Source organism: Meriones unguiculatus, chromosome 3 (genome assembly GCF_030254825.1).
Source record: "Meriones unguiculatus strain TT.TT164.6M chromosome 3, Bangor_MerUng_6.1, whole genome shotgun sequence".
Classification (NCBI taxonomy): Eukaryota; Metazoa; Chordata; class Mammalia; order Rodentia; family Muridae; genus Meriones; species Meriones unguiculatus.
This window is the reverse complement of record NC_083351.1, coordinates 43,369,504-43,394,847: the sequence shown is the minus strand read 5'-3', so window position 1 is coordinate 43,394,847 and position 25,344 is coordinate 43,369,504. Positions and strand designations below refer to the sequence as shown.

Genomic DNA, 25,344 nt, shown 5'->3' with positions numbered 1-25,344 from the left:
GTGTCTAGTCTCTGATTCCTGTCCATGACCCATCAACAGTCTCAGCCATCTTCAGCTCTGTGTTACGAAGCAATCACTTCTTTTTTTCAAGCACAATTTCCTTTTTTTTTTGACTACTGTTATTCAGAAGATCTTTTCCCAGAGCCAAACTTTATTCCATTTATTTTTTTTAATGTGTTCTTTAAACACAACACTCGGAGCACCCCAACCTTGAATTAAGAAGGCTAAATCCTGAAGGTTGAGAGCGCCACCGCCGTATCCTTAGGCTGGGTAGGTAGACGCGCTCATGCAGTTGGTGCCCTGTGGTGTATCAGCTTCTGCAAAAGCTAGACACAAATACCACATGGACAGTGAGCATCTGCAATGTGTGCAGCTTGGCACAGCCCGGAATGAAAAGGCAAAAATGATTTGGCGCTTATGGAATCTCACTCATCATGGTGACCGCGGTCCTGCTGAGCTAGGTTATATGCTGTGTCTTCTACGGGAAGCAATGTTTGTTCCTCACAACTTCATGGCATCAGCTCCCAACTGAGGGCAAGGTCCTTCCTCCATGCTGGGACTTTTGGTTGGCACAATCTTGGCTGTGCCTGTGCTTGTGCTACTGGGATCTAGAGATGGAGAGCCGGTTTGCTGCTAAACACAACATAGTTTGTAGAAGAAAATCCTGTAACAAGTATCTGCACCCCCAAAGCCAAAGGCACCTTGTTGAGAAGCCCTGAGAGACCTGTGCCTGATCCCCAGGTTAGAGACGGAGAGTTAGGAGGAAAGATAACAGAGTGTGCTGTGGGGTCCCTGGGGCAGCTGTGACTTTGAAGACAGTCACTTCTTGAAAACAGCATTCCCTGCCACTGTCACTCTATGACGGAAAGGTATAGAGTTGGTATACCCACGAAACACTCTTAAGAGTTTTCTGTAGGAGCTTCTAATGGTACAAGCATAGCCTTTGCACCTAAGCTGTTTTATTCAAGCCTTATGCTTAGGACAAATGGTAAGGTTAGAGATGGAGGAGAAAGCTGACTTTGATGGGGAATAGCATTCCTAAAGAAGTCAAGTTTAATTTCTAGAGGGAGGGTATGTGGAAATCGAAAGTTCTGAGCTTAGGAGTGGGTTCAATGTTGAGGAGCAGAAATAGTTTTGGAGGCACAAGGGTAAAGAAGCATAATTAAAGTAATATCTTTCATGAGCTCTGTGATTTTTGTCGTGTGATGTGGGCAGAATCTTCATACACACATACATATGTACATACATATCAGTGCTCAGCTCAGTAGAGGCTTTGAAAGATCAGGAGTCTACATGCTGTATATGGTGAGGGAAAAGAGCTGAAGAAAACTGATGTGCATGGTGTCTAACAGAAGAGGCCTTAAGTTAGACTGGCTGTGAATCTAAGCTCTCTCCTATTCCAATAGCTTGGGCAGTTTATTAATCAGCCCCAGTCTTCATATGTAAAGTGAGTATTATAGTAATAGTCCGAATTTGGTTGTCTGTCCATGAAAGGTGTGCGTGTGTGTTGGCATATTTGTCATGAATGTCATATTTGTCATTGTCAGTTTACTTCCTATCTAGTTCAATGCATTGGGTTCACCTCCTGAAAAGGCTGTATAAGATTTTTTTTGTGTGTGTGTGCTTTGCTGCCAGAACTGTGGGTACAATCCATTCATTCTTTTTGTTCATCAGCATAATCCGACTACCTGCTCCTTTGTAGGTCCTACGTGTGGGGCTGCAGAGGTATCCAGAAACACAAGGCTTGCTTTATTGGGTCAGCTCTGTGCCCTGTGGGGCTGGCCAGTGCTAGCCTCCACCTAAAGGCATGTGACGTGTTAGAAGACACGTCTCTCCAGCATAGCTGTGTAAGAGGCAGCCTGGCTTACACAGATTTAGGTACAAAATTTTGGGCTTCAGGGGCTTATAATTTGTCTGACCCTCCATTCTTCTCTTAATGGTATCATTGCAGTCTATGAGAGGGTCACTGTGAACTAACTATTGGGGACAAGAGACACAAAGGTCCCTAACTGTGTGCTAGATGATCAGTATTAGCTGTAACTGTAAACTCTCGACAGGGTGCTAGTTCCTCTTGTGTCTGTGGGACCTGTAGACAGTTTTAATCCACACCATGTGGGGAGAATGTATTGTTTCCTACTGGGGATACCTGCCACTATCAGATAGAACTTTATGCGACCTCTGGGGTCATGTGCAACCCGCTGCTGCCCTCAGTCTGCTGCTGACCAGTTCCTGACTCGCTTTCCCTTAGGTAGTGGACTTTTCTGTGTAATATGGAACAGTGGTTCCACTCCCACTGCTGTTGTGAGGAGTGAAGGAAGTGAACTGTATAAACGAGCCTAGAACATTTTGGGCTCTCCATAAATGGTAGCTTCTGTTTAGCCTGTTAGTTGAAATAGTGACTTCAGAGCCTTGGGGATAAGTGACTGCTTGTCTACACTCCGTTTAATTCTACATTTTTCAGGGTTCATTATTCTTCCTTAATTCGTTTACAGTCATGCCATTATAAAAAAGCTTTATTTCTGTGTTTGCTAAATAATGTGTGAATGGTTTTATAAAGCTTCAGGCTTAGAATGCATTGGGTTCTGGGTACTGTTTCTTGGTTAGTGATATCTATGTTTCATAAACATTGCTATAATGACCAAGTAATGTATTGCCCGTTAGATGTACATTAATGTAACCATTTATCCTTTGATGTACAATTAAGTTATTTGTTTAAAATACTTTACAGTCATAGCATTTCAATGAGTGAATATATTCACCATTCATGTACAAAGCTTTTTGAGGTTTTTTATTTTTTATTTTTTTGTTGTTAAAAACTTTGCTTCTTCGGATGAGTTCCCAGGAATGTTATTTGGTCAAAGGGTGTAAACATGCCTTTTGAATGCATATTGCCAGACTTTCCCAGAGGGATCTGCTGCTTTTGTTTTTGTTTTTTCTGTCTTTCTGGTTTTATAAACTTCAGTTTACTCTCTTACCCAGTAAATGCTTACGATGTTTAGCCCTGACCGTGTTGCAGGCTTAGTGAGAGTATGGTGACAGAGGAGAGAAGTGCTTATGTAAACACAGTTCTGCGGTGCCAAGTGCTGATAAAGGTATCATGCATCTGGGCACTCAGAGGGAAAGCACCGGCCTTGCTGGTACAAAAGCTATTTTCAGTGTTCAAGGAATCCAGGCTGTGTTCTCTGGTAGAAAGTCATGACCCTGCACCCACACTCATCCAGTTTACTGAGGTGTAATTGGCAAATAAAAGTGTCATGATCCATGTCTGTCAGCCTCACCCAAAGGAGTAGCGAATATGGCATCTTCTGTGAAGAGCAAGAGAGAGGGCCGAGTGTCGTTTGGGATTACTTACAGGCATCTTTAGTAAGAGTAGTTCTTGTTCTTAGGGACCCATTTTCAGCACGGTTCTTCTGGAGAACTGTGGTTCTTCCATGCTTCTCTATGGCTCTTCTGTGGCTCTTTTCTTGCCTTTTTCTGTCCTGATGTGCTGTTTATGTAAACTGCTCTTTATAGTTAGTGGTGGCAGGGCTTTGTTATGGAAAGTTAAAGGAACATACGAAAGCATAAAAACGGAGTTTCAGTTCCTTTCCAAAGATTTCAAAGATGAGCTTGGGGTGAGGCTATACCAAAGTTCTTAGAAAATTGAGAGTACGTATTTAAACTAGGAAAAACAAACGAGTACAAAACAAGCAAACAAAAAAGTAACCCCAAATGCCCCCGACACTTTAAAGTACCAGCCATCCTGAGAGGGCTTATCTGATCTCTTCATAGAAGGGAATATGACAAACCATGACAAACCATAGTTTACAAGAATATATTCTACAGTGAAAAGTGTGTCCAGTGAAATGCTGAGGGCACTGTTCAGAAGCCAGTGATTAAAACAGATCATCTCCAGGGCTGGGGAAGATGTGATCAGGTTTCTGGGTGTGTGGGCACAGGAAGGGCTTCCTAGCTCAGGATGAAAGTGTATTGGTTGAGTCTTGAAGACGGGGTAGAAGGGAGCCTGAAGAAGCAGGCAGGAATTTTTTTTTCCTGCCTTAAGAGGGTATGGGACAGGAGGTTACAGGATATCACACAATTCAATGTGACTAAAGGTCAAAGATGGAGGGATAGAAGGCAAGAAGTCAGTCAGTTGCTGGATTTCTTAGAACCCAGTAACAGTTGGCTACCATGTTACCTTTTAAAATTTATGCTATTGTTTTTTGTTTTTGTTCAGTGTCAGCTGTTACTGGAAGTGGCCTGGCCTCTCTTTATCTTCCTGATTCTGATCTCTGTCCGCCTGAGCTACCCACCCTACGAACAACATGAGTGTGAGTATCTGGGGATCATGCTTGAGACTTAGTGCTGGCCGGTGAGGTCTAGGCAGTGAGTGTGCCCACAAGTGAACCTTTCCAAAGATGCTGTCTTCAGGAAAACACCACAAATGGCTTGGGACAGAAAATCTGGGCTTCACATTTTCTTGAGAGGGCATAAACTCTGGATATGTCTGTAGTCTCAGTAAATGATGATGACAGTTACGATAATAATAGCAAACATATGTTTCACACATTTTAAGATCATGACAGTAAAAGAACCTTCGTAAGAGCCAGAAAGTGATGACTAAATGCCACAGTACGGTGATGTTTCAGATACTGGTATCCGGTTCCTAGTGGTCCTCTTGTTTTCATTGTCTTTTAATCACATGGCTGAAAACCATGGAACATGTATTGGAACGCATACTTTCTAAAGACGTTAGATTTTAAAGAAGAACTATGCATATGTGTCTGTGTGTAGGTATGTGCACATGAATGTGCCTGAGGAGGCCAGAGGTGTCAGAGCCCCTGGAGCTGGAGTTAGAGGCAGTCGTGTGCCATCTGATAGGAGTTCTCAACTCAGGTCCTTTGCAAGAGCACTTTGTGGGCTTAACCACTGAGCCACCTTTCCATCTCCCAGAGCATGTACAGCCTTTGTGTATGACGTCTTAGTTTGACTAACATTATTAAATTTCATTTGGATCTCAATAGCCTTGTGTAATGGACTTTGTTATCATTTGCTTTAGTTTCTTGGTGCATAAATTAGAGCTCACACACCTATAACAACTTGCCCCAAGTTACATATCTAGCAGAAGCTGAATAGAATCCAGGTCACCTTGCTCTCACTCGTGTTTCTGGAACATAGCCCTGACAGTGAGCATTGAGATACAGTAATGACCGGAAGCGTCCAGTTATATGGGTTTGGCTCCTGGCTTCAGCATTCTCTAGGTGTGTCACCGTGAGCGAATGATGTTAGCTTCTTTATAAAGGAGAACAGCAACACCCAGCTTGCACTGTTGTTGCCAGAGGTATCCTTTTACCGTCTGGCTGGGCTCTGTGGATGGATTGATGGAGCACTTTAGAAAGGCTCAAATCTGAAGACTTAGCATCCGTGTAGGAGTTTTAGGTGGGGCCAAAGGCTTTCTGCCCCACACTTTTCTTACCACAGCCCAGCTGCAAAAGCCTGCGGGCTTATTAGATTCCAAGACAGCACTTGTGGCCTCAGTTCCTTTTGATTGTGTTTCTTGGTCTCCTTCCCATCTCTTACATAGCACGTAGTGGCAGATACTTGCGTGCTAGTTTGCCAGTAGACATCCTATGTATTCTGGTACACCCAAATGCCTCAAATATGTCCTCCGGACATGACTTCCTGATTCCATCATTTAGAATCTCAGAACCGAAAGCTAAGGTGAAGCTTACAGATCTGTCTCTACTCAGGGAACAAAGGACTAGTGTGAAATTCTCCCCTGTAAATCTTTGTAGTTCAGGTCAGAGTCATCAGGATCCTGATGAGTTTTCTGGCTCTGTAGTGTCCATATTATTTGACTAGCATCCCGAATACCCAGTGTCTAACCCTCATATGGTTTTTATTTGCCCATAGGATGGGGTTCAGTGTACAAGAAAGGGTCTTTGTTTGTCCGGTGGAGAGACAGGTTGAAATGTCTCCTCCATCTCTTTGACCTACCCTCCCTTGTCCTTAGAGCCAGTATCTCTGCAGTTTGAAAGAGTAAAATCCTGTGGTCCATAGAGTATTTGGTTGGGTTACATAAATCTCCACTGAATGAGGAGCAGCAGCTCATTAGGCAAGGGGCCTTGTTTGGTTTTCCTTTAACTGTTAACAGGGAGATAAAGAGATTAGCTGCGTAAATGTTCAGCAGGCCAGAGTCCCTGCAGAGACTGGCCATGGGGATCAGGTCCTGTCACATCCTTCTATGTTGCCTCTGGTTGGACTATGGATAGAAACTTAAAAAGACTGAACACTTCCCAGTACTGATGTGTAAAGTGAGGCACATCTTGGCCATTGGCTTAGTTTTGGGGAGTCTCCATTAGACAGAGGATGGAGAGAAAGTGTCTTTGGCGGATGGTGAGAGCTGTGAGATGGACAGTAGCAAAGGACGCCTCAGAAGTTCTAACTGGACCGCTCAGGAATGTACCTTGTGCTGGCCACTCTGTAAAAGTGCTCTGCGTTCTAAGCCAGCCTGAGCTGCTGAGTGAAACCGCTCTCATAAAAACAAAAATGAAACTACAAGATGCTTTGCTGATAAGAGCTCAGGTAACACCACTTGCATGACCATCAGCATTTTACAGGTGAGAGAATAAGGCTTTGGAGATTGACTAAGCTGTGCCTTGCACATGGCAGGAACAGAGTATAAACCTCAATTGGTTTGACCCCAAAGTTTATGATGATACAAGCAGGTCACTACATGGAACCATGGTTCTTAATGCTTGCCAGGTTTTCAGGTAACAGTGAGAGTATGATGAGAGCTGGAGCCAAGACCTTTAGGTCCCAACATGAACAAGTCCTTGGATAAGGACCCCTGAGCATGTTGATGGGGGTTCTCATAAGCAATACTTGTAGATTCTTGCCGCAAACCTACCTGTGCTTTTGAAGGCTTGGACCTCACCCAGACATACCGAGTCATTGTTTGTAAGAAACTACTTAATGTAGGAAAAAGAGGATGACGAGTGGCCTGGGAGATGGGACCTCGTTTTATCCATGAGAGACAATTCATTAAGAAAGCCGATACCATTTTGAGGACAACTTTGATCTCAAGTGAGCATGCTTTTGTGGTGCTCTTGGTGAACTTTTGGGCTGTCAGAGGAGGTGAAACTGACAGATGTTTGCCAAATGAAGGTGGGCACAAAGGCAGTCTGAAAAGAATGAGGCGATGGTGAAGGCTGCAGCTCGGAGGACGAGGCAGGGGTTGGGATCCTGGTAATGAGCCATGTGCAGCTCTGAGGTCTTCATCAGCTGCGGGGTGAGGGAACTGCCCTGGGTCATTGCCAAGGTCCTTCTGTGTTTCTTAGAGATGAGGCTTGTGGTTGGGATTGAGCAAATGGTGACCAAGCACTCGGTGCTTGCCAAGTACTTCGTGTCCGTGATCTGATGTGCCACTTTTACTACTTTCCCAAGGTTGGTATCATGAGTCCCAATCTACAGATGATGCCAAACAGAACCGGTGTCACCATTATTTGATGACAGATTCCTAACTTAGGGTCCAGTCACTTCAGAGGAAGCAGGCCTTCTGGGATGTGGTGAATGAGACAGACAAGTGTGAGAAGGACTGTGTTAAAATCATTTCAGAGCTTTAATCTTTTCTCTGTGTTTTCTCGATTTCAACAGGCCATTTTCCAAATAAAGCCATGCCTTCCGCAGGAACCCTTCCCTGGGTACAGGGGATTATCTGTAATGCCAATAACCCTTGCTTCCGTTATCCAACTCCTGGTGAGGCTCCTGGCGTTGTTGGCAACTTTAACAAGTCGATGTAAGTACCAGATCAGGTTCTCTTCCCCAAACGTGTCAGTTAATACTTACCCTTCTCTTCTTGGAGAGGTTTGCTTGAGAAGTCTGCAGAGTGAACAAAGGGGGAATTGCCACCAGCATTTAAGACTGTGGGATTGAAGAGCCATTGTGGTTATGTGGCCAGAAGCTCTGTACTCAAAAGAGTCGATGCCTCTGGGAGACACAGCAAGCTTACCCCATCTGGACTACTCATTCTGAGCATTTACTGTATATACTTCTGAAATGGCTGGGCCTAGGGGCTGAAGGTCACTGTACTGGAAGGGTCTGGGTTCTCCAGAAGCTTAGAGTCCCAGCCAGGACTGTTCTGTCTTCTGCTGTCAGGTCACTGCTCTGACCCCTGGGATGACTGCAGTGTCATTGCTGATTACATACAGGTCTTTCTCTCCCTCACTGGGAGCTGCCCAAGATCATGATGCTGCTTTCTTAGTGTCTGTGTTCCTGGCTCCTGGCTCAAATGCTGGGATGCTGGGTGTAATGAGCATCTGCCAGATGAGATGCTGAAGGCCCCCCCAGATGTGCAGAGTCACAGAGTTAGAGCAGGCCAGGGGCTGTAGGATGTGCTGCAGAGAATGTGACAGGCAGGGCCACATTATAATGCTCATGCATAGGTTTTAGGAGCATTTGTGGGCACTTTCGAAAGTAGCAATCATATTACAAGGGCAAATGCATTACTGTGTATGCATTCTTGTTATCTTTGTTTTTAATCATAGTTTTAAAAAATGAAAACATTTTCATGTGTCACTAAGCAGATCTTGGGCTGTGGGAACTGGGCTTCTTATGGGCAACAGTTAGCCTTCCGTGTGTGTGTGTGTGTGTGTGTGTATGTGTGTGTGTGTGTGTGTGTGTGTGTGTGTGTGTGCTGACCTTGGATGGTGAATGGGGCCTAGATACATGGGCAGACACTTGAGGCTGGAATGATGGCTAGGGACTATGGCAAGCGAGGCTGGGGAGGGGCAGCTGGCCTAACCAGACCTTGTCTGCTTTTTTTGTTCCTTGCATAGTGTGTCTCGCCTGTTCTCGGATGCCCGGAGGCTTCTTTTGTACAGCCAAAAAGACACCAGCATAAAGGACATGCACAAGGTCCTGAGAACGTTACGACAGATCAAACATTCCAACTCCAGTAAGCAAAACCCTTCCGCTCATGCATCTCGAAGTGGCCATTTCCCTGCCATGTGGCCTGGGGCTTGTTCCCTGGCTGGCCCTTGAGTGCATTGCTTCCTCAGTTGCCACATGGCCGGCCTTCTCTGAATTAAGCAGTGGAAACAAAACTAGAGAGGCTGGTTGCCACAGACAGTGACTCTAGAGGTACAGGTCCCAGACAGGAGCAGCACAGGCTTGCCATGAAGGCCAGCTGGAGCCCAAATTGCTGCCAAGGGCATTTTTGAGCTGCACATAGGATTTCCATGGATAGACGGATTTATAGATGATGTATTTCTGTGTGTGTGAGAGCAGTTAGAGTTCTAACTTGATACAGGTAAGTAAAAGTTAGCCATTGATTTCTGAAAGGAAACTCATTCTTCTCCCTTGGAACTAGCCGTGTGGATTAGTCTCACAAGTATTTGAATTCTGATCTTGAAACAGATTTGCTAAGTGCCAGGCAGTTAGTCCCTGGCATGCCACTGCGGAGGCGTCTGGGGAACATACAGGTTGCTGACCAAGGCATTGGCTGCAGAAGTTATGGGAGTCTCTTGGGCAGTAGTCTGTCAAGGGGGCGGGGCAGTGTTTGATGTCCGTGGGTGAGGTAGGAATGATGTGTGCAGTGATGATTGAGAAGCAATCAGTACCCCCTCAGAAAGTTGGTCTTCCCCATCTCCCCTATGTACTAAACTATGCCAGAGATGAAGTACTTTTGGTATGGGCCAGTAGTGGCCACCGCTCTAGGAAAGTCCCTTTTTTTCAAGTTTGATGTTTGAGGAGGGGATGGTCTGGTCTCTCCTTTGTTGAAAGGCCACTCTCCCAGTTTGTGATCCATTTGTCATGAGAAGAAATGGTGTGAAGTGGATTGCATGGGAGCTTGTTTCTTTTGGATGGGAGAAGAGGCATTGTGGGAGCGGGAGAGCCCAGAATACAAACATACACACACAAACACGTACACACACACACACACACACACACACATACACACGAGTTTTTTAAAAGAGGTGTGCAGTTGGGCCCTCCATGACTCCATGGCAGAGTGGGCCACTGCTGATTGGGGTGGCACAGAAGAGGTGAGGCTTCAGTATAGAGTCTAGAGAGGCATGGGCATGCCTGGGTCACCTGTGAGGAGCTCGCATCCGACTGTACCTTGCTGTGCAGCCAGTTCAGCTGGGTGCTGTTCCCTTGCCTTGGAGGCGCTGGTCAAGGCCATGCTTTTCTCTTATGGAGGGCCCATGTTGGGTTGCCATGCAGCGGAACTGAGTTATTTCTTTTACCACCAGGAAACAGCATAGGACAGACAACAGGTGCTGGGATGCATCGTTACATGATTTTTGTGAATAAGTTTCCTGGTCCCTTGGGGGTTATCCCTTCTTATGGAAAATGGGCACAGTGAGGATCTATCCAGGATTAAAACAATATTTGACACTTAAGCACCATTTAGTGAATATAAGCCATGATTATTTTCCTAAAAAAAATATTTTTAGAGTTGTCTGTTTCCTTTTATGTGTATGTGTACCTTGCCTGCATTTTTGTATGTGCGCTGTATGTGTTCCTGGTGTGCCTTAGGCCAGAAGAGGGCATCAGAATCCTTGGAACTGGAGTTACAGGCTGTGGTGAGCTGCCATGTGGGTACTGGGAAGAGAACCTGCATGCTCTCCGAGAGCATCCAGTGCTGTTAATAGAGTAGCTATGATTATTTTCCGGACATCTCAGACAAAACATTTAATGTTCCTGCGACTTAATTTCTTGAATTAATTATAAGAATATATTATCATGTGCAGTATAATCAGATTCCTCTATAGCATTAATATAATAACTAACATGCAGAGTCTGACACAAGGTCTGGCACACAGTAAATGGTCTACAAGCCGAAGGAGTGCTGTCCTCGTGACACAGTTGCATTTCTGCCCATTGGGCCTTGTTCTTCTGCCTCTGAATTTGTGGGGCTGGCAAAATGGGCTGGTGAAATTCCCAGTTCTTAGAGAAGGCTGCCCTGGAAAGTAGAGTGATTTTCTCTCTGGAGCAACTGGAGTTGTGAGGTGGGGTGGAGGAGAGAAACTAGACGTGCATGCACAGCTCCACAGAAGGAAGCCATCTTCCAGTTTCCAGTGCCCCCTCTGCCCTGCAGCTAGTTTTGTTCTGTTTCAGTTTGTTTTCCTGCGCTGGGGTGCAAACTCAGCGACTTGTACAAGCTAGGCAAGTACTCAGCCACTGGGCTACATCTCTAGCCCCAGCTGGTCCTTGCATATCTATCCTTTTTCTTTGTTTATCTTGCAAGAGAAAGCCGGGCCACAGCTGCAGAGGAAGCGCGGAGAAGTGCTGCCTCCTTCTTTAGGAAGTGGTCACCTTTTGCTGATTTTGAAAAACACCCTGTTAGTCTGACTTGGAGGCAAGAGGTGTCATTGTCGGTCCCTCCCAAGCGGCCTGTACCGTCCTTCTACTTCCCCTTCTCCTGAGCTAGCTCAAACTGTCAGGAAGTATTTGCCACCACCTTCTAGAGAATTAGTCTAATTCCATGTCCCTGCAAAATCCAAGGACAGCTCTGTGTCTGTTTCTGGAGTATTTTATTTTATTTTTTAGCTTAAACGTCTTCCACTGCTCTTACGCAATGCTTTTCCTCTCAACTTCTGCCTCTGCTGGTTGCGTCTCAGTGTTTATGTCATTCCTGAAGGTTACCAGAAATTACAGAAGTATTCTAGCATGGAGAAGAAAGGGACTTTTGCCTGTCTGAGTGTTGTGTCTCTGCTCATGGGGTCAGAGATTGCATGAGACTTTTGACGTTCTGTCCTGTTGACTCATAGTCCATGTTCGCCAGCTTGGCCTGCAGATCTTAGGATATGCAGAATTCCAAGTAGCTTTTTCTTTTTGCCCTAAATGTACCTTTCCCCCTAAATGTAGCTTTTTTAGCTTAAGGGAAACTATCCGTCACTTCTAATCTACATCATTAAATCCCCTCTGCCATCTTATCCCACTCCAGCCACTTCAGATTCTGGTTCTGCTGTGGTTATATGGCGGTTATATGCTTGTTCCTTCCTCTCGCCTGTGGGTTCAGCGACTCTCTTTCGCTATTCCAGACGTTGATTACTATGAGAACAAGACTTGAGACTGGCATTGGTCCCTCAGAGGCTGCCAGCAACCTTGGATGGTAGTCCTCGGGGTCTTGCTACTTGCCTGTATGGCCGTTGCCGGGAGCACTGGGTCCTGCTTTGAGATGCATTTGGAGAACTCGCCTTGTGCTTTCCTCAGCTTACCTCTGCGCATGCTGTTGGCCTGTCTGTAGGAACTCTGCAGATACAGATGTCCACTCAAACACTCTTGTCCTGTCTCAAGGTTTCCTGGGCTACCACGTTGGTGTGTCTAGAAATTGTGTGGAGATCCATGGGGTAGGCGACTTCAGTTATTCTGCCATATGCTAACCATGCTGTTCTAGCTGCTGAGACTGGGGGTCTGCATAGAGGGGGTGACATCCTAGGAACAAAGCCCAGCACCCGCAGCTTCCATCTTCAAGTTTCCAGAAAGAACCGTCTTGTACTGTTTAAGTAATGTTCCTACTGCAAAAGCTGAGGTGTGGATACCTCCTCTACTTGCCATTGAGTCATCCTAATAAGGTGTCCAAGGATGAAACCTTGCAGAGGTGCCATACCCAGAAAGCTTTTGGCTTTCTTTATTGTTTTTCCGCTAAGCCAGAGTATTACCAATATGTTGAGTGGAAGCTAACTTAGTTTTGGGAGTTTGTGTGGGAAAGCATTCTGTCTTTCCTGTCTCGATCGCAGCTCAAAGGCGACATAAACATTGGCTAGATTTCCAGAAACCTCAGGAAAAAGGTGACAAATAGACATGTAAAGTTTCAATATGAGTGCTTTGAGTTTTATGTGATACAGGAGATTATTTCTGACACTACCCAAACGGCACCTTTTAATTCTGACTCACATCAAATTGCACTTTCATTAGTACTATTGCCTGAAAGGCTGTTGAGAAGGAAAAGACGCAGGTAAGGAAAGCACTCTTTCATGGGGCTTGGTGAACATCTGGACAATTGTTGGTAAGTAACTGAAGGTTGGAAAACACTGGTGCAGGAGAGACTTGTGGGTGTGAAGAAGAGCTGGCGACACATTTAGGTTCTCGGCTCTCACTAACGGTGACCTTTGGGTAATGCCCAATTCTTCCTGGCCCTCTGCTTATTAGAAATTTGGACACGAGCTACCCTGGGTATCATGGAGGGTTCTGTGAGGTGCTTCCTGTGGGTTTCCAGGCGTGAATGTGGGCATGTGGGTGGCACACCATAAGTCAGGAATACTTTATTTATTTCACTTGGGTCCAGGATGTTTGGCCTTGGCCATTTTGTTCACCTTTTCCGGGCCTTAAGTTTCATTGCCTAACATTTGAGGTTTGGTTAAACAACTTGAAGATGCTCCATCTTAGAGTCTCCCTGGGTCCTTGGATGGGGCACCTGTGATACAGAAGTGGTGTGTGTTACCCACAAGGCTGTAGCCAGTTCAGGGCAGGAAGAGGCCATGATGGTGGTTCTTCTGAGCAGTGGCTTGCTTGTGAGCCATGCATGGTAACTCTGAGTGCATCTTTAGAGAACGAAGTGAGAGTAAGTCTGCTACCTGCCCTTTCTTATTGCATGATATTGTTAACTGAAAGTGCCTGGGACAGCCTGAGAGGCAGCACAGATAACTGTGGAACTGCTTCCCTCATGTAAACCAGGCCTCAAAAGCTCAAAATTAGCACTAAGACTGTCTTGAGTTTCTTTCACAGAATTTACCTCCCACCGTTTCAGTAGACATGCTAATCTGAGTCCAGAGGCATGACATGTTCTGGAAGGTAGATTTCCACTTCCATGGCCCTCTTTGAGGCCCCCCAAGGGGGGTCTTAGCTCTCAGATATGCTTTTGTGAAATCTGCGAAGGTTACATATATTTTTTTTCTTTATTTTTTAAAAGCCAGCGTACACGGTGTGAATCCCAGGCAGTTGGGACGGGGAGGATGCCCCTTAGGGCCGTTCCCCTCAGTTCCTCTCTGGCCCTGTCCTTCAGCCTCATTTGCCATATCTGCCTCTCGGGGCCCAGGCCACGGTCTTTTCCTTCGAGATGGTGAGAGAAGAAACCCTCCACAGTAGTTTGTTGCCCACAGTTAGGACAGGGCTAGAGAACAAGGCAACTGGCCTTTTGCTGTGGGTGGCGCTTTCACTGCTTACTCCCTTTTAGCTGCTTAAGATCTTTGCTTAGTGATAACGCATGAACACACTCAGAGCCGCTTCCCACTGAGCCCGTCGGCCTGCTGGTCGGCCTGCCGATCGGCTCAGGTATCCGCCTTCTCTCTTCCTTGTTCCATCCACCATGGGTGCAAATTACTGGGGTAGATCAGGGCTTCCTTCCCACTGGGCATGAAGTTGGGAGGTGCTTATTTATGCTGGGAGCTGAGGCTTCTGGCCTTTCTAGGGTAGAACATCCTCACAGTCTAAGAAATCCTGCTCCCTTCCCCCACCTCTCTGTCTCTCTGTCTCTGTCTCTCTCTCTCTCTCTCTCTCTCTCTCTCTCTCTCTCTCACACACACACACACATACACACACACACACACCACATTTCCATAATTAGCTAAGCCCTGGTGCACCCAGTGAGCTCCCCCAAGGCTCCCATAGTCTCACCATTGCTTATGCTGATCTTAGGGCAATCCCTCCGTTTGGTTTGTACGGGTCTTGTAGGAGTTCTGCATTCTTTACAGCTGTGGCATGACCCAAGCCGTGTGGCTAGGGCTATCGTTTCTGTGGTGTGGCTGGATGCCAGATAGCTGATCTCTTGTGCGCATGGGACTCAGCCAAGATCCGAGCTCTTAGCTCTTAGCACTCTAGGTGTCTGGATTTGTCCCAAGTTACAGCCACACTGGCATGCTGTAAGTATAGAAGTCTAGAAGGTACTGTGGGGACCACAGAGGACTGTTTTATGGTCTTTTGTGTTGGGGTCAGTAAAGGCAGCTTGGGCAGCTGAGGGATGGCTTGTGCTCCACAGCATGGGAGTGACACTCTCTGTAAGAACTGTGCTCTTTCAAGTTGTTATCCACCCACCAGGCTATCTGCTGTGGCCTTATGTCCTCTTTCTTCAGCTTCCACCAGGGAAGACTGTGGTGAGAGCTCACAGCCCTTCCCCTGCCCCTTCTCTGATGCAGAGGTTTTTTTCAGATGTTCCCTCGCCAGGATGCAGAACCCCTGGAGCTTCTGAAAACACTGCCAAGAGAGAACCAAGGTGAATCTTGGGCTTGTGGGCACTGGACTAGACATGTCCCCAGGCTATTGAGGTTGAGGCTGAGGGAGATCCACGGCGTGCTGTGCATACCGTGGATGAGTCTGCTTGTCAGTGTCCTTTTAGCTAGGGGTCATGTTGAGGCAATGGCATGACTGCTATTTTCACGTATTCAAAATACAAAGCTGGTTTGGCTTTTCCTTTGTGGCTTGGACCAATGCCTGTGTGTTTCCATCTTCAAGCCATGCTGGACTTTGCTTAGAGAAAAGGACCATACTGTTTTGCCTGTCTGTTGATACTGACAACTCCTGATATGGATCTTTGATTCTGCATTAATCTTTGAAAGTCAAAGAGACGTGAGCTCCAGGGGCAGGGTGGTTGTGGTGACATGGCGAGAAAGTTGGCTGAGGCAGGGATTTGAGGACAGGTGTTGATGAACAATGAACATCTTTTAAAAATCCCCTGAACTGGGCATTTGAAGAGTTGGGTTTAAATCCTGCCTCTGCTGCTGATCAGTTGTACCCATGCCTAATTCTATAACACTCTTGTGCCTCACTTTCCTCAAGATGGGATAACAATGGCGCCTCCTCCGGGATGGTATAGCAATGACATGAGCCAATAATAAAAGGCCTTTCCATACCGATCTGATACTCAGTTAAGTATCAGATCTCCTCTTTGTTTCACTGTGGTTTCAGAGTTATCATGGGAGGAAGTACCTTGCCTGGGAAACCACAGTTGGCAACAGGGTGACAAGACTAGCATTTCAGACTTTCATACTTTGTTGTGGTTACATCATCCTAGAGAGAGCTGTCCTCCACACCCTTAGAGACCCTGGAAGTCCCAGCTCAGGAACAGACAGGTTGGGATGAGAAAGGGTCAGAGACTTCTGAGAGGTGAACCAGATTTCCTTCACTTCCAGGCCTCACTTCCAAGCTGCATATGTAGCGGGCACCGGGAGAATTTCCCCACAGGCCTATCTGTAAGGACCGTCTTTTGACTCACAGCTACTTCTCCTTTTTTGCCTGAAATTATGCCTTTTGTTTCATCGTGGGCAGTTTCTCAAGTTGGATTTCTAGCCCCAAATGTCTGGGTTTTCTGTTCTCATGCCGGACATCCATGTGTCATGTTATTAGGAGATCTGATGGCATGTGTCAGCGCGTCATCAAAGTGGAAAGCCTGTGAAATCATGTCCTGGGTGTGCTTGTCAACGTTTTGAATTGAGGCTTTACAGTTGCATAGATTGAAACCTTTCTACCTCCATGAACATTTCTCCAGACTTGTCAAAGTCAGGCTGTGTCCCAGAGCCCAGGCTGTTGGTTGCGATCCAGGGCAGAGGCCTGGCTCCAGCAGGGCAGTAGTCAGGGGACTCAGAGCTCCAGAGCAATGTTGAAATATTGCTTGAGCTAAATCAAACCCAAAGGTCAGCTTTACCCAGACAGGCATAGAAAACACAATTGCATTCAATTACGGAATGCCACGTTACCTGACAATATCAGGCTGCCTTTTAAAAAGCTCGAATTGTGACCGTCAAACATCAGGGTTACATGTCTCCTGGCTTGCCTGTGAGATGCATTTTACCCTGTGGGAGGTAAAGAGCAGCTTGGGTTGGTTCTCGCTGAAAGATTTGGGCTTGTAGCCCTCCCACGTCTCTTGCACGGAGGTGCCAAAAGGCAATGTTAAATTGACTCTCTCTACAGACAAAGTTGTACAAGGTAGTGATGACATTTTGCATTAAAAGATTTTTCCCCCACAGTATATGTTCATTGCGCACGGTTTCATGTCATATAAGGATATACTCACATAGGTATGCATTTTATGTTTGGTCCTGTGTCTTATAAGGTATGCGTTGTGTATTTCATCCCATGTCATATAAGGTATACTCACACAGGTGTGGACATGTGCAGCCCCTCTGTGCTCTTTTCTCTCCTTTTGCTCAACCCTCACCTCTCATTAGTTCCCTTGTTTTCCTAGACAATTTTGCTTCTGCTTTTGGTTCTGCATATCTATATAAAATCTAGGGGCTACAAGTGAGAGGAAAACATAGAATATCTGTATTTCTGAGACTAACAATTTGATAATACGATCATCCCCGATTGTATCCATTTTCTCAAGAAGCCATAGCCTTGTTCTCAGTGGCTGGAAAATATGCTGCTTGTAGTTGGACACCAAGGTTGGTTCTATAACTTAGCTGTTATGAATAGAGTGATCGTTGATATGCATGTATGTCTGTGTGGAATTTTAAATTTATCGGACTTTGGAGTTTGGTTCTTTGAAACATCATTAGCAGATCAGTCCTGTTCCCATTTTACTGATGAGAAAACCAAGTCTGAAAAGGTTGTATCTGTTGCTCAGGGTCAGGTGTGTGTGACTCGGAGTTCTGTATCTTTTCACCACAGCATGATGCTGGGTTGCCTCACTTCAATGTGGGGAAGCGGGAGCGACATCAGCAGCTTTTGATTTTAGAAAGTAAAACAATCCATGGAGTTGGTAATCGAGTGGAAAAAACTAGAGTTTTGAAATCAGAGTCGTTGGGTTTACATTTGCCTCTGGTTTGTTTTGTGACCCTGAACCAGCTACTCCTGTCCCTGTTCTGTTTCCTGGTTGGGAAAAACGAGGATAACAATACCTTTCTCGGAAGCTGGTATTAGAGATTCTGGAAATTGATCTGTATAATGTATCCGAGGCTTTGTAAATATGAGTCAGTATTTCCTGCCACAGAGTGCCACCACGTCCTGATAAGTTTATTAATTTTAGACGGTAGAAGAAATCAGGCAATGTATGCGTGATGGATGCCGACAGTTCTCCCTAAACTCGCCTGGAAAGAATCCCACCTCAATCCATTCATCTTCTTTTCTTTCTCTTGTTCCCTGGTTGTCTGTCTTTATGCCTCTCTCTCTCTTTTTATCTTTTTCTCTCTGTCTCTGTTTCCGTCTCTGTTTTTCTCCCTGTCTCTGTTTCTTGTGCATACATGTGTAAACGTAGAGGCCAGAAATTGATGTCAGTGGTCTTTCTTGCTCTCCACCTTACACATTGAATCATGGTCTCTCACTTAACCCAGGACTCACCTATTTGGCTAACTTAGCTACCCCGCTTGCTCGCTGGATCCTGCTTCTGCACCCAGAGTACCTCCTGAGCTACCTTCCCAACCCCTGGTTTTTCAAGTTCCCATGACCCAATTCTAGGGTTTCAGCCAGTTAGCCACAAGTCATAGCTTATAACTGGGCACCTGAAATTCCCCTCTCCCGCACACCTACCTCCTCATCTCTGCCCCTTCTGTTCGATTCAGTTTTCCCTGTTTCTAAACCGTTTCTTCTGACCCTCTTTTCTCCTTCTGAGCATTCTCTCTGTGTTTTGCACCCCTCTGATGTTAAGTTTCCCTAAAAGTGTTTCCTTAACCATCTGTCTTCTTGTTTTTCCTGACACTGGCTTCCTGTTTCTTGTTTCTCCTTAGGTTCAGAACTCCTTTGGGCCAATGTTAGCACCTTCTCTTTTTTTCTGAGCTACGTCAGCCCACCAACACTGCATGTAGTCACCACCTGCTGGCCTGTGAGAGCCACGGCCCTCACTGGGCCCTTCTTACCATGCAGACTCTTACTGGATGACACCAGTCCTCACTTTGTGGCCTCTAGCAGCCTCTTCCACTTTGTTCTTGTCAGCAAGGCATGCTTATTGCTTTAATCCATCCTAGCTTTTATAAGAACGTACCCAAGACTCAGTAATTTTACACAAGAGGAATGGTTCCTAAGGAGCCTGCATGTCCAAGGTCAGAGTGTCGCGCCATCAGCGTCTCTTGTGGGCTCCCCTCTCTTGGAGGGGAAGATCTCTTTATTCTAACTTGATACAAGGAACAGAAAGGAATGAGCCCACCCCGCAAGGTCTAAGAAAAAAAAAAGATTTATGTTATTTATTTTTATTTTTTTTATGTATGTGAGTGTTTGCTCATATCAATGAATGTGCACCATGTGTGTGTCTTCAAGCTTTTAAGAAAGTGCTCCCGTGAAAGTCATAATCCTATCCAAGAGCACTCTGCTCTGATGATTGATTTATCTCGAGGCCTGTGATTCAAAGCGTTGCCAGGATCCATGCCTAGTGCATGGATTTGGGAAAAGGAGTTTCCTCCTAGCTCTGATCTCAGCGTGACTGCTTCTTGAACAGCAGACAGGTTGCCTTGTTCCTCTTACTCTCTGCGAATCTCGTCTCAGATGGCGAGGGCAGGATTACGTCATATAATATCTCCTTTTCCTGCCTTTGGGAAGTACTGGATACTTGTGCTCCACTGAACCTTAGCACTGGTGTTTTGGCAGAGTAGATAATTTAACTAATGCACCAAATAATTTAAACAACACAGAGTCTCAAAGTTTCACTGTTTGTTAGTCCAAAGACAAGGTTTGTGCAGGGCAAATAGTAGATAGCTATAGGTCTCTTAGGAACTGTTCACCCTAATGGCCATGACGATACTGCTTACTTAATACACACCGGAAGGTAGATCTTCATTTACAAACGACAGAAGCCCAGAGCGTCCGAAAGTGGCTTCTGAAGTCCAAAGAACTGGACATGAACAGGAATGAACAGGTTCTCTAGGTTCCAAAGCTGAGCTTTCTTTCTTTTCTTTTCTTTTCTTTCTTTTTTTTTAATTTCTTAAAATTATTCAGAAAGCCTTCACTGTAGAAAGAGAGACTTCATGGCAAGCAGGGAGGTCTCAGCATACATAGCCCACAAGCTGGCCCACCAGTTGTCTGGACTAACAGTTAACCCCAGGGCGTTGCCACCCAGCTGCCCTTCCTTCTCTCCAGGGCACCCCACAAAGCCTTCTGCAGTCATCTCCCCCCTGAAGAAAGGGCATCCCCAGCAATACAAAATCAACCAAGCTGGTATCCTGAAGCTGGGCATGAGGGCATGCCTGTAATGCCAGCACTTGGGAGGTGGAAGTAGGAGGATGAGAAGTTCAAAGCCAGCACTGGCTACGTAAGAATCAGTCTCAACAAAGGAGCTAAGTAACCAACCAGCCCACCAGCTGAAAAGCAGGTGTGATGATTTCCAGCCCTTTTGTAGCTGAAAATATTTCGAAGTCTTGTTTATGAAACTGACCAAATAGGCTAAGTAAAACCACAAGAATGTCATCCAGGCCCAGCCCAAACCCCACCCCCTCAAGCCTTTGCTCATTTGCAGGGCCAGGGCTAGGAGACCCTTACCCCACCCCTACTCCAGCCCCACCCCGCTGTCACCACAGGGGATCCACTTAAGAAGCTTACGCCGTCCAGGGGTGCTGCTGTGTCTTTCTCTACCTCTCCCTTTTCTCATTTGCCTCCTCCGCCCACTTCTCAAGCTGCTGATAGCTGTGGTTCCTCTTTGTGTACAGCACAAGACTGCAGAGAACTTGAAACTTAAGCTGGGGCTTGGAGAGGGCACTGACCGAGAGTAACCTCAGTGCCTAGTGCCTGGCTCCTCTCCTCTGCCTTGCCGCCCTCCTCCTTCCCTCTCCTCCCCTGCTTCCAAGTGTGGGTTTCAGCCTCAGGCAAGAAAGAAGGCCGGTGGTGGGGGGACGACAATGGACAGTCCCTTGGCCAGGAAGACCCCCAGGGTTAGGGCTTCTCCTTTACACGTGCCTCTCTCTTAACGTGGGTGCAGAGGCTTGACCCAGATGACTAGCAAGAAACCCAGGATGGTGTCTCACTCTTTCCCAGCCCACGGACACATCTCATCTGTTTGTTCTCTTTAGCCACCAACCTCTTATTTTGTTTTCCCTTTCTCCTCCCCTTTGCCCTGCTTCACTGTGCCCAAAGCTCCAGGGACATAGTAGGCGGCTGTTTGCCTCTCAGGCTGATCTGGAAGCTGTGCTTGGCACATCTGGCTCCTGCTGAAGGGATTGCGGTGAGAGAACTTGTTTGCATACAGCTTTCTGTCTTCCCAGATGTTCACATTCTGAGCCGGTGATCATACCTTCTCATGTAAATACTCCTAACTAGTCAGCTTGTGTGTGCGCGTGTGCGCGTGTGCGCGTGCGCGTGCGCGTGTGCGCGTGCGCGTGCGTGTGCGTGTGCGTGTGCGTGTGTGTGTGTGTGTGTGTGTGTGTGAGAGAGAGAGAGAGAGAAAGAGAGAGAGAGAGAGAGACCAGACATCAGTATTGAATTTAGGGTCTCTCACTAAACCTAGGGCTCACTGATTTGGGAAGCCAGCTGGCCAGCAAGCTCTCTCAGGTGTCTGCCAATCTCCACTTCCTCAGCGCCGGGATTTCAAGTGTGCTCCATGGTGCATGAGTGGGTGTAGGGGCCAGGGATTCAGTTCCTTGAGCTTTTCCAATAGGTATTTTATTGAGTGAGCCATCTTCCCAGCTCTTTACAAACCTATGAATGTTATTAGTTCCGTTTTACTTTTAAACATTGTTACACTTTATTTATTTATTTATTTTTTCTGTGTGTTGGTATAGGGTGTGAAGGGAGTGGACAGCTGTGGAGGTCAGTCCACGTGGGTCCCAGGGGCTGAGATTGGGTTGCCAGGCTTGGTGGTAGGCGCTGTCCCTGTTTAGCCATCTTGTTGGCCCAAGCTCCATTTGATGTCTAAGAGAACTGAGGCCAAGAACACCAAGGAGAGGGACCAAGTGAGGCTCACAGTCACAGGGGTAGGAACAGGTCAGCCTTTCTCATACTGGCTCTGGTGCTGGATCAAGGGGACCCTGTGCTCCTCTCAGAAACATGGAAACATGCTTCAGAGAACATTTTAACCACACATTCCACAGATAGCAAAAGCCAGGTCCATGTCAACTCCTTTGGTTCCAGTTAAGTGACCGAGTGACTTGACTGTCTTTCCCACCAAGTATCATTGGTCTTATATCTGGAATGACTGGTCTGTCTTATCACTGGCTATCTACCTGTGTTGGTCCTTACAATTGGAAGACAGTGTGATCCCTCTTGTTGATGCTCTATAAAATGTTAGGTCAACCTATCCATCTGTCCATCCATCCATCTACCTACCTACCTATCTTCCCTCCATCTCCATCCTCCTTCCTTCTCTCTCTCTCTCTCTCTCTCTCTCTCTCTCTCTCTCTCTCTCTCTCTCATATAGTACTGGGAATTGACCCTGGGACTCTACACATTAGAAAAGTGCTCTATCCCTGAGCTATATCCCTGCTCATTCCCCTCCTCCCTTTGTGTGTGTGTGTGTGTGTGTGCATGTATGTGTGTGCGGGTGGATGGGTGTGTGACAAAGAGATATTAAGTTGCTGAAGCTCGCTTTGTACTTGTAATCTTCCTTCCCTAGAGCCGCGGATAGCTAGGATATAACAGGTCTGTGCCACTAGGCCTGGCTTTTAGTCTTTTTTTTTTTTTTTTAATGAAGCTCTACTTGAGTGATGCGCCACCATGTATACCTGTTTTTCAAACTTGGTTTCTTCCTTTTGTTGTTGTTGTTTTAATTCCTGAGGCCCAAATCCTGTTCCTGACAGCTCTGGTTCATTGTTTTGGGCTGTGGTCTAGGCTTTGAGGCTTTTCTAAAGTTCCCACGTGGGTCTAGCAGCATCCAAGGTTGAGAACTGGCGAACCGCACAATCTTGCCTTCCTGTGCGTATATGAGTTGCAGCTGGGACAGTAGAAGATAGCGTGTGTTTCCACGTGACCAGACTGTAAGTTTTTGTAGCCAGGGATCTTTGGCACTCCGTGCAGCGTCCCCACCCAGTTAGTCCGCCACACCATACTTGTGCCCTGCCAAAGGCTGATGACTGTTTAACTGGCTTCTTGGTTTCGGTGTCTCATCCAGGGGATAGGCAGTTGGAGTCTGATCACATCCAGCTGTTTTTATCCTCAGAGCCTGTTGACATAACAGAAGCATCTTATAAACATGTGAAGCACATTTGCTGGTCTCCAGAGTGTTGCTGGGTGACCTAGGCCCATTGAAAGCGAAGCCTTGGTCAACCTCCCACACTTTTGCTGCCCTGAAGGGGGGAAGTGTTCCCAAGTTCCTAAGTAGGATGCTATGTGCTGCTGTGGCTTTGCCCAGGAAGAATTTCTGTTCAACTGGTTGGTCCAAGTGTTCATAGGTTTATTCTGTTCTACCAAAGGTCCATAGAAGCCTCTTGACCCTCATTTTATAAGTAAGGTTGTAGGAGTTGAAGTTGTTCAAACAGTCTGTCAAATAAATGAATACAGAACCCAGGATTTGGATTCCTAGTATGGTTTGTATTTGTTCATGTGAGCTTGTGTGTGTGTGTTCATGTGCAGGTGCATGTGTGTGTATTTTACAGGGCATTAGCATGCTGAGTAAGTGCTCTACTGAATGATCTATATTTCCTAGCTCATATATATGTTTTACTTAGTTATAAGCATGTCTGCCTTTTTAACCTGAAATCTTAGCTAAAGCCCTCTGCCTGTCTTCCTTCCTCCCTGCCCCCACTGTGGGAATGCTGGTATGTTCTAGATATTGTTTTCTTTGGGAAGATACTTCTAATGACATCCTTGGCCTCTTCCTGGACCAACTGAGCTGAGAGATCCTTCTGGGATATTTTTGGTAATTTTATCTAGCATTAATTCAGATGTCATTGACTGAGCAGTAATTCTGTGTCAGGCCTCGCTCTAGGTATTTGAAACACTAAGATAAAACTGTGTATTTTTCTAAGCAGATTTTAATGCTGACAATATTTAAGTAAAATAACTTTTCATAATATGTGACTCCCAGACCCCCTAGATTGGAAGTCTCAAGGCTGCTTGTTAAAGTGAAGACTTGTGGGTGGTCTACTTTAGAACCACTGGCTTAGGTTAAGTCTGAAGGAGTGAGCCTCCTAAGTGAGCCGTAGGGGCTTGGAGGCATGGCAGCTACAGAGTTGAGTTCGGTGGTACCAGTATGGTGTCCTAGATGATGGAAACACCGGGCTTGTGACAGCTTGCTGGAGTGCTCATTTTAAGGGGGACACTAAAAGTCCTAGCATCCGCTTTGGGGTATCATGAGGAACCCTAGGAGCAAACTGCATAGGTACGGAGGAGAATCACTTTTTATATGCTCTATTCAAAATTACTGACATTTGCTCAATGCAGAAGCTGCCTGGATTATTCAGATCTATTGAGAGTCTTCCTGGGTTGCTTGTCTCCACACAAGGAAACCCTTTTAGATCCCAGGATAAGCTCTTGTTCTCATCAGTGCCCTCTGTGGTCTTTGGTTTCTGAACCCCCTCTTCGGGTAACTGATTTGTGTTTGTCAAGTTTGCCCTCTAGTGGTCAGAATGTGCGTGGGCCTGTGGGCCATAGTTCTGCAAGTACTGCCTGCCCTACAAACCATTTGTTCACAGGGGAGCTGTGTCTTTTGTTTTGGTTTTGTTGTTTGTTTGTTTTAATTGTAAAAAAAAAAAAAAAAGAATTCAGGTTATTAGAAGTTTAGAGAGGAAAGGGAGGAAAAAGAATAGATAAGGCAGGGAAAGGGTGGTGTTCCAGAGTGACAGGCTCCCATCCAGCATCTGCTCAGAAACCCTAGCTTTAGAGATGGAGGACCTGAGCCTCAGAAAGGTGCTAAGAAGTATTCAGGTGGCACCATCAAACATCGCCTCCAGCCATAGAATAACGTTCTGAATTCTTGGCCAGTGCCTGTTCTGTTTCAAGCCACTGGACTGGAGCCCTTTTTTCCTGGATGTACTTGGAGAGCTTATTGTTTAATGGGAGTCAGCGTGAAAGCCTTTAGAAGTCCTTGCATTTGGTCAGGGGTGGATGTTCACGCATACACATTTTTCTCGGTGTTTGAGGGAACAGGGCTTGACAGCTCTGTATCCCATGTTTTGTTCTGAAGTCAAGAAGCCGTGTCTGTAAAAGCATCTGGGTGTGCATTGCGGCCTCCCCTGTGATTCTTGAAGGTGTGATCCAAGGCTGGCAGCGTTAGCACCACCCGGGAGCTGCTTAGTTGAGCGGATGCTGCACACACTGCCCAAATCAGGTGCTCAAGGCCGCCGTCAGCAAGTGCAGCTGAAGCGACCCATCAGGCGATTCTGGCTCACAGAAAAGTTCGAGAGCCGTTGCCTGCTGCTTCAGGAGATTAGCCCCCGTGGCTTGCGGAAATAAGGCTTTTAGTGTTTTCAGTTCTAGCTACATGAGGCAGCATTGGGGAGTCAGGAGCAGCAGGGCTCATGTCACAAACCTCAGGTAGGATGGATGAGATCATTTAAAAGGTCTGGG

At 46.2% G+C, this 25,344-nt stretch overlaps 1 protein-coding gene across 3 annotated transcripts in view; it reads left to right on the top strand.

Moving 5' to 3' along the window:
* Abca1 (ATP binding cassette subfamily A member 1) overlaps positions 1 to 25,344 on the top strand; it is a 117,405-nt gene that overhangs the window by 21,482 nt on the left and 70,579 nt on the right. For all 3 annotated transcript variants that reach the window (XM_060379913.1, XM_060379911.1, XM_060379912.1), the window contains exons 3-5: positions 4,217 to 4,310; positions 7,636 to 7,777; positions 8,817 to 8,935. In XM_060379913.1, the coding sequence (XP_060235896.1) occupies positions 4,217 to 4,310; positions 7,636 to 7,777; positions 8,817 to 8,935 (355 nt within the window). The remainder of the gene's footprint in view (positions 1 to 4,216; positions 4,311 to 7,635; positions 7,778 to 8,816; positions 8,936 to 25,344) is intronic.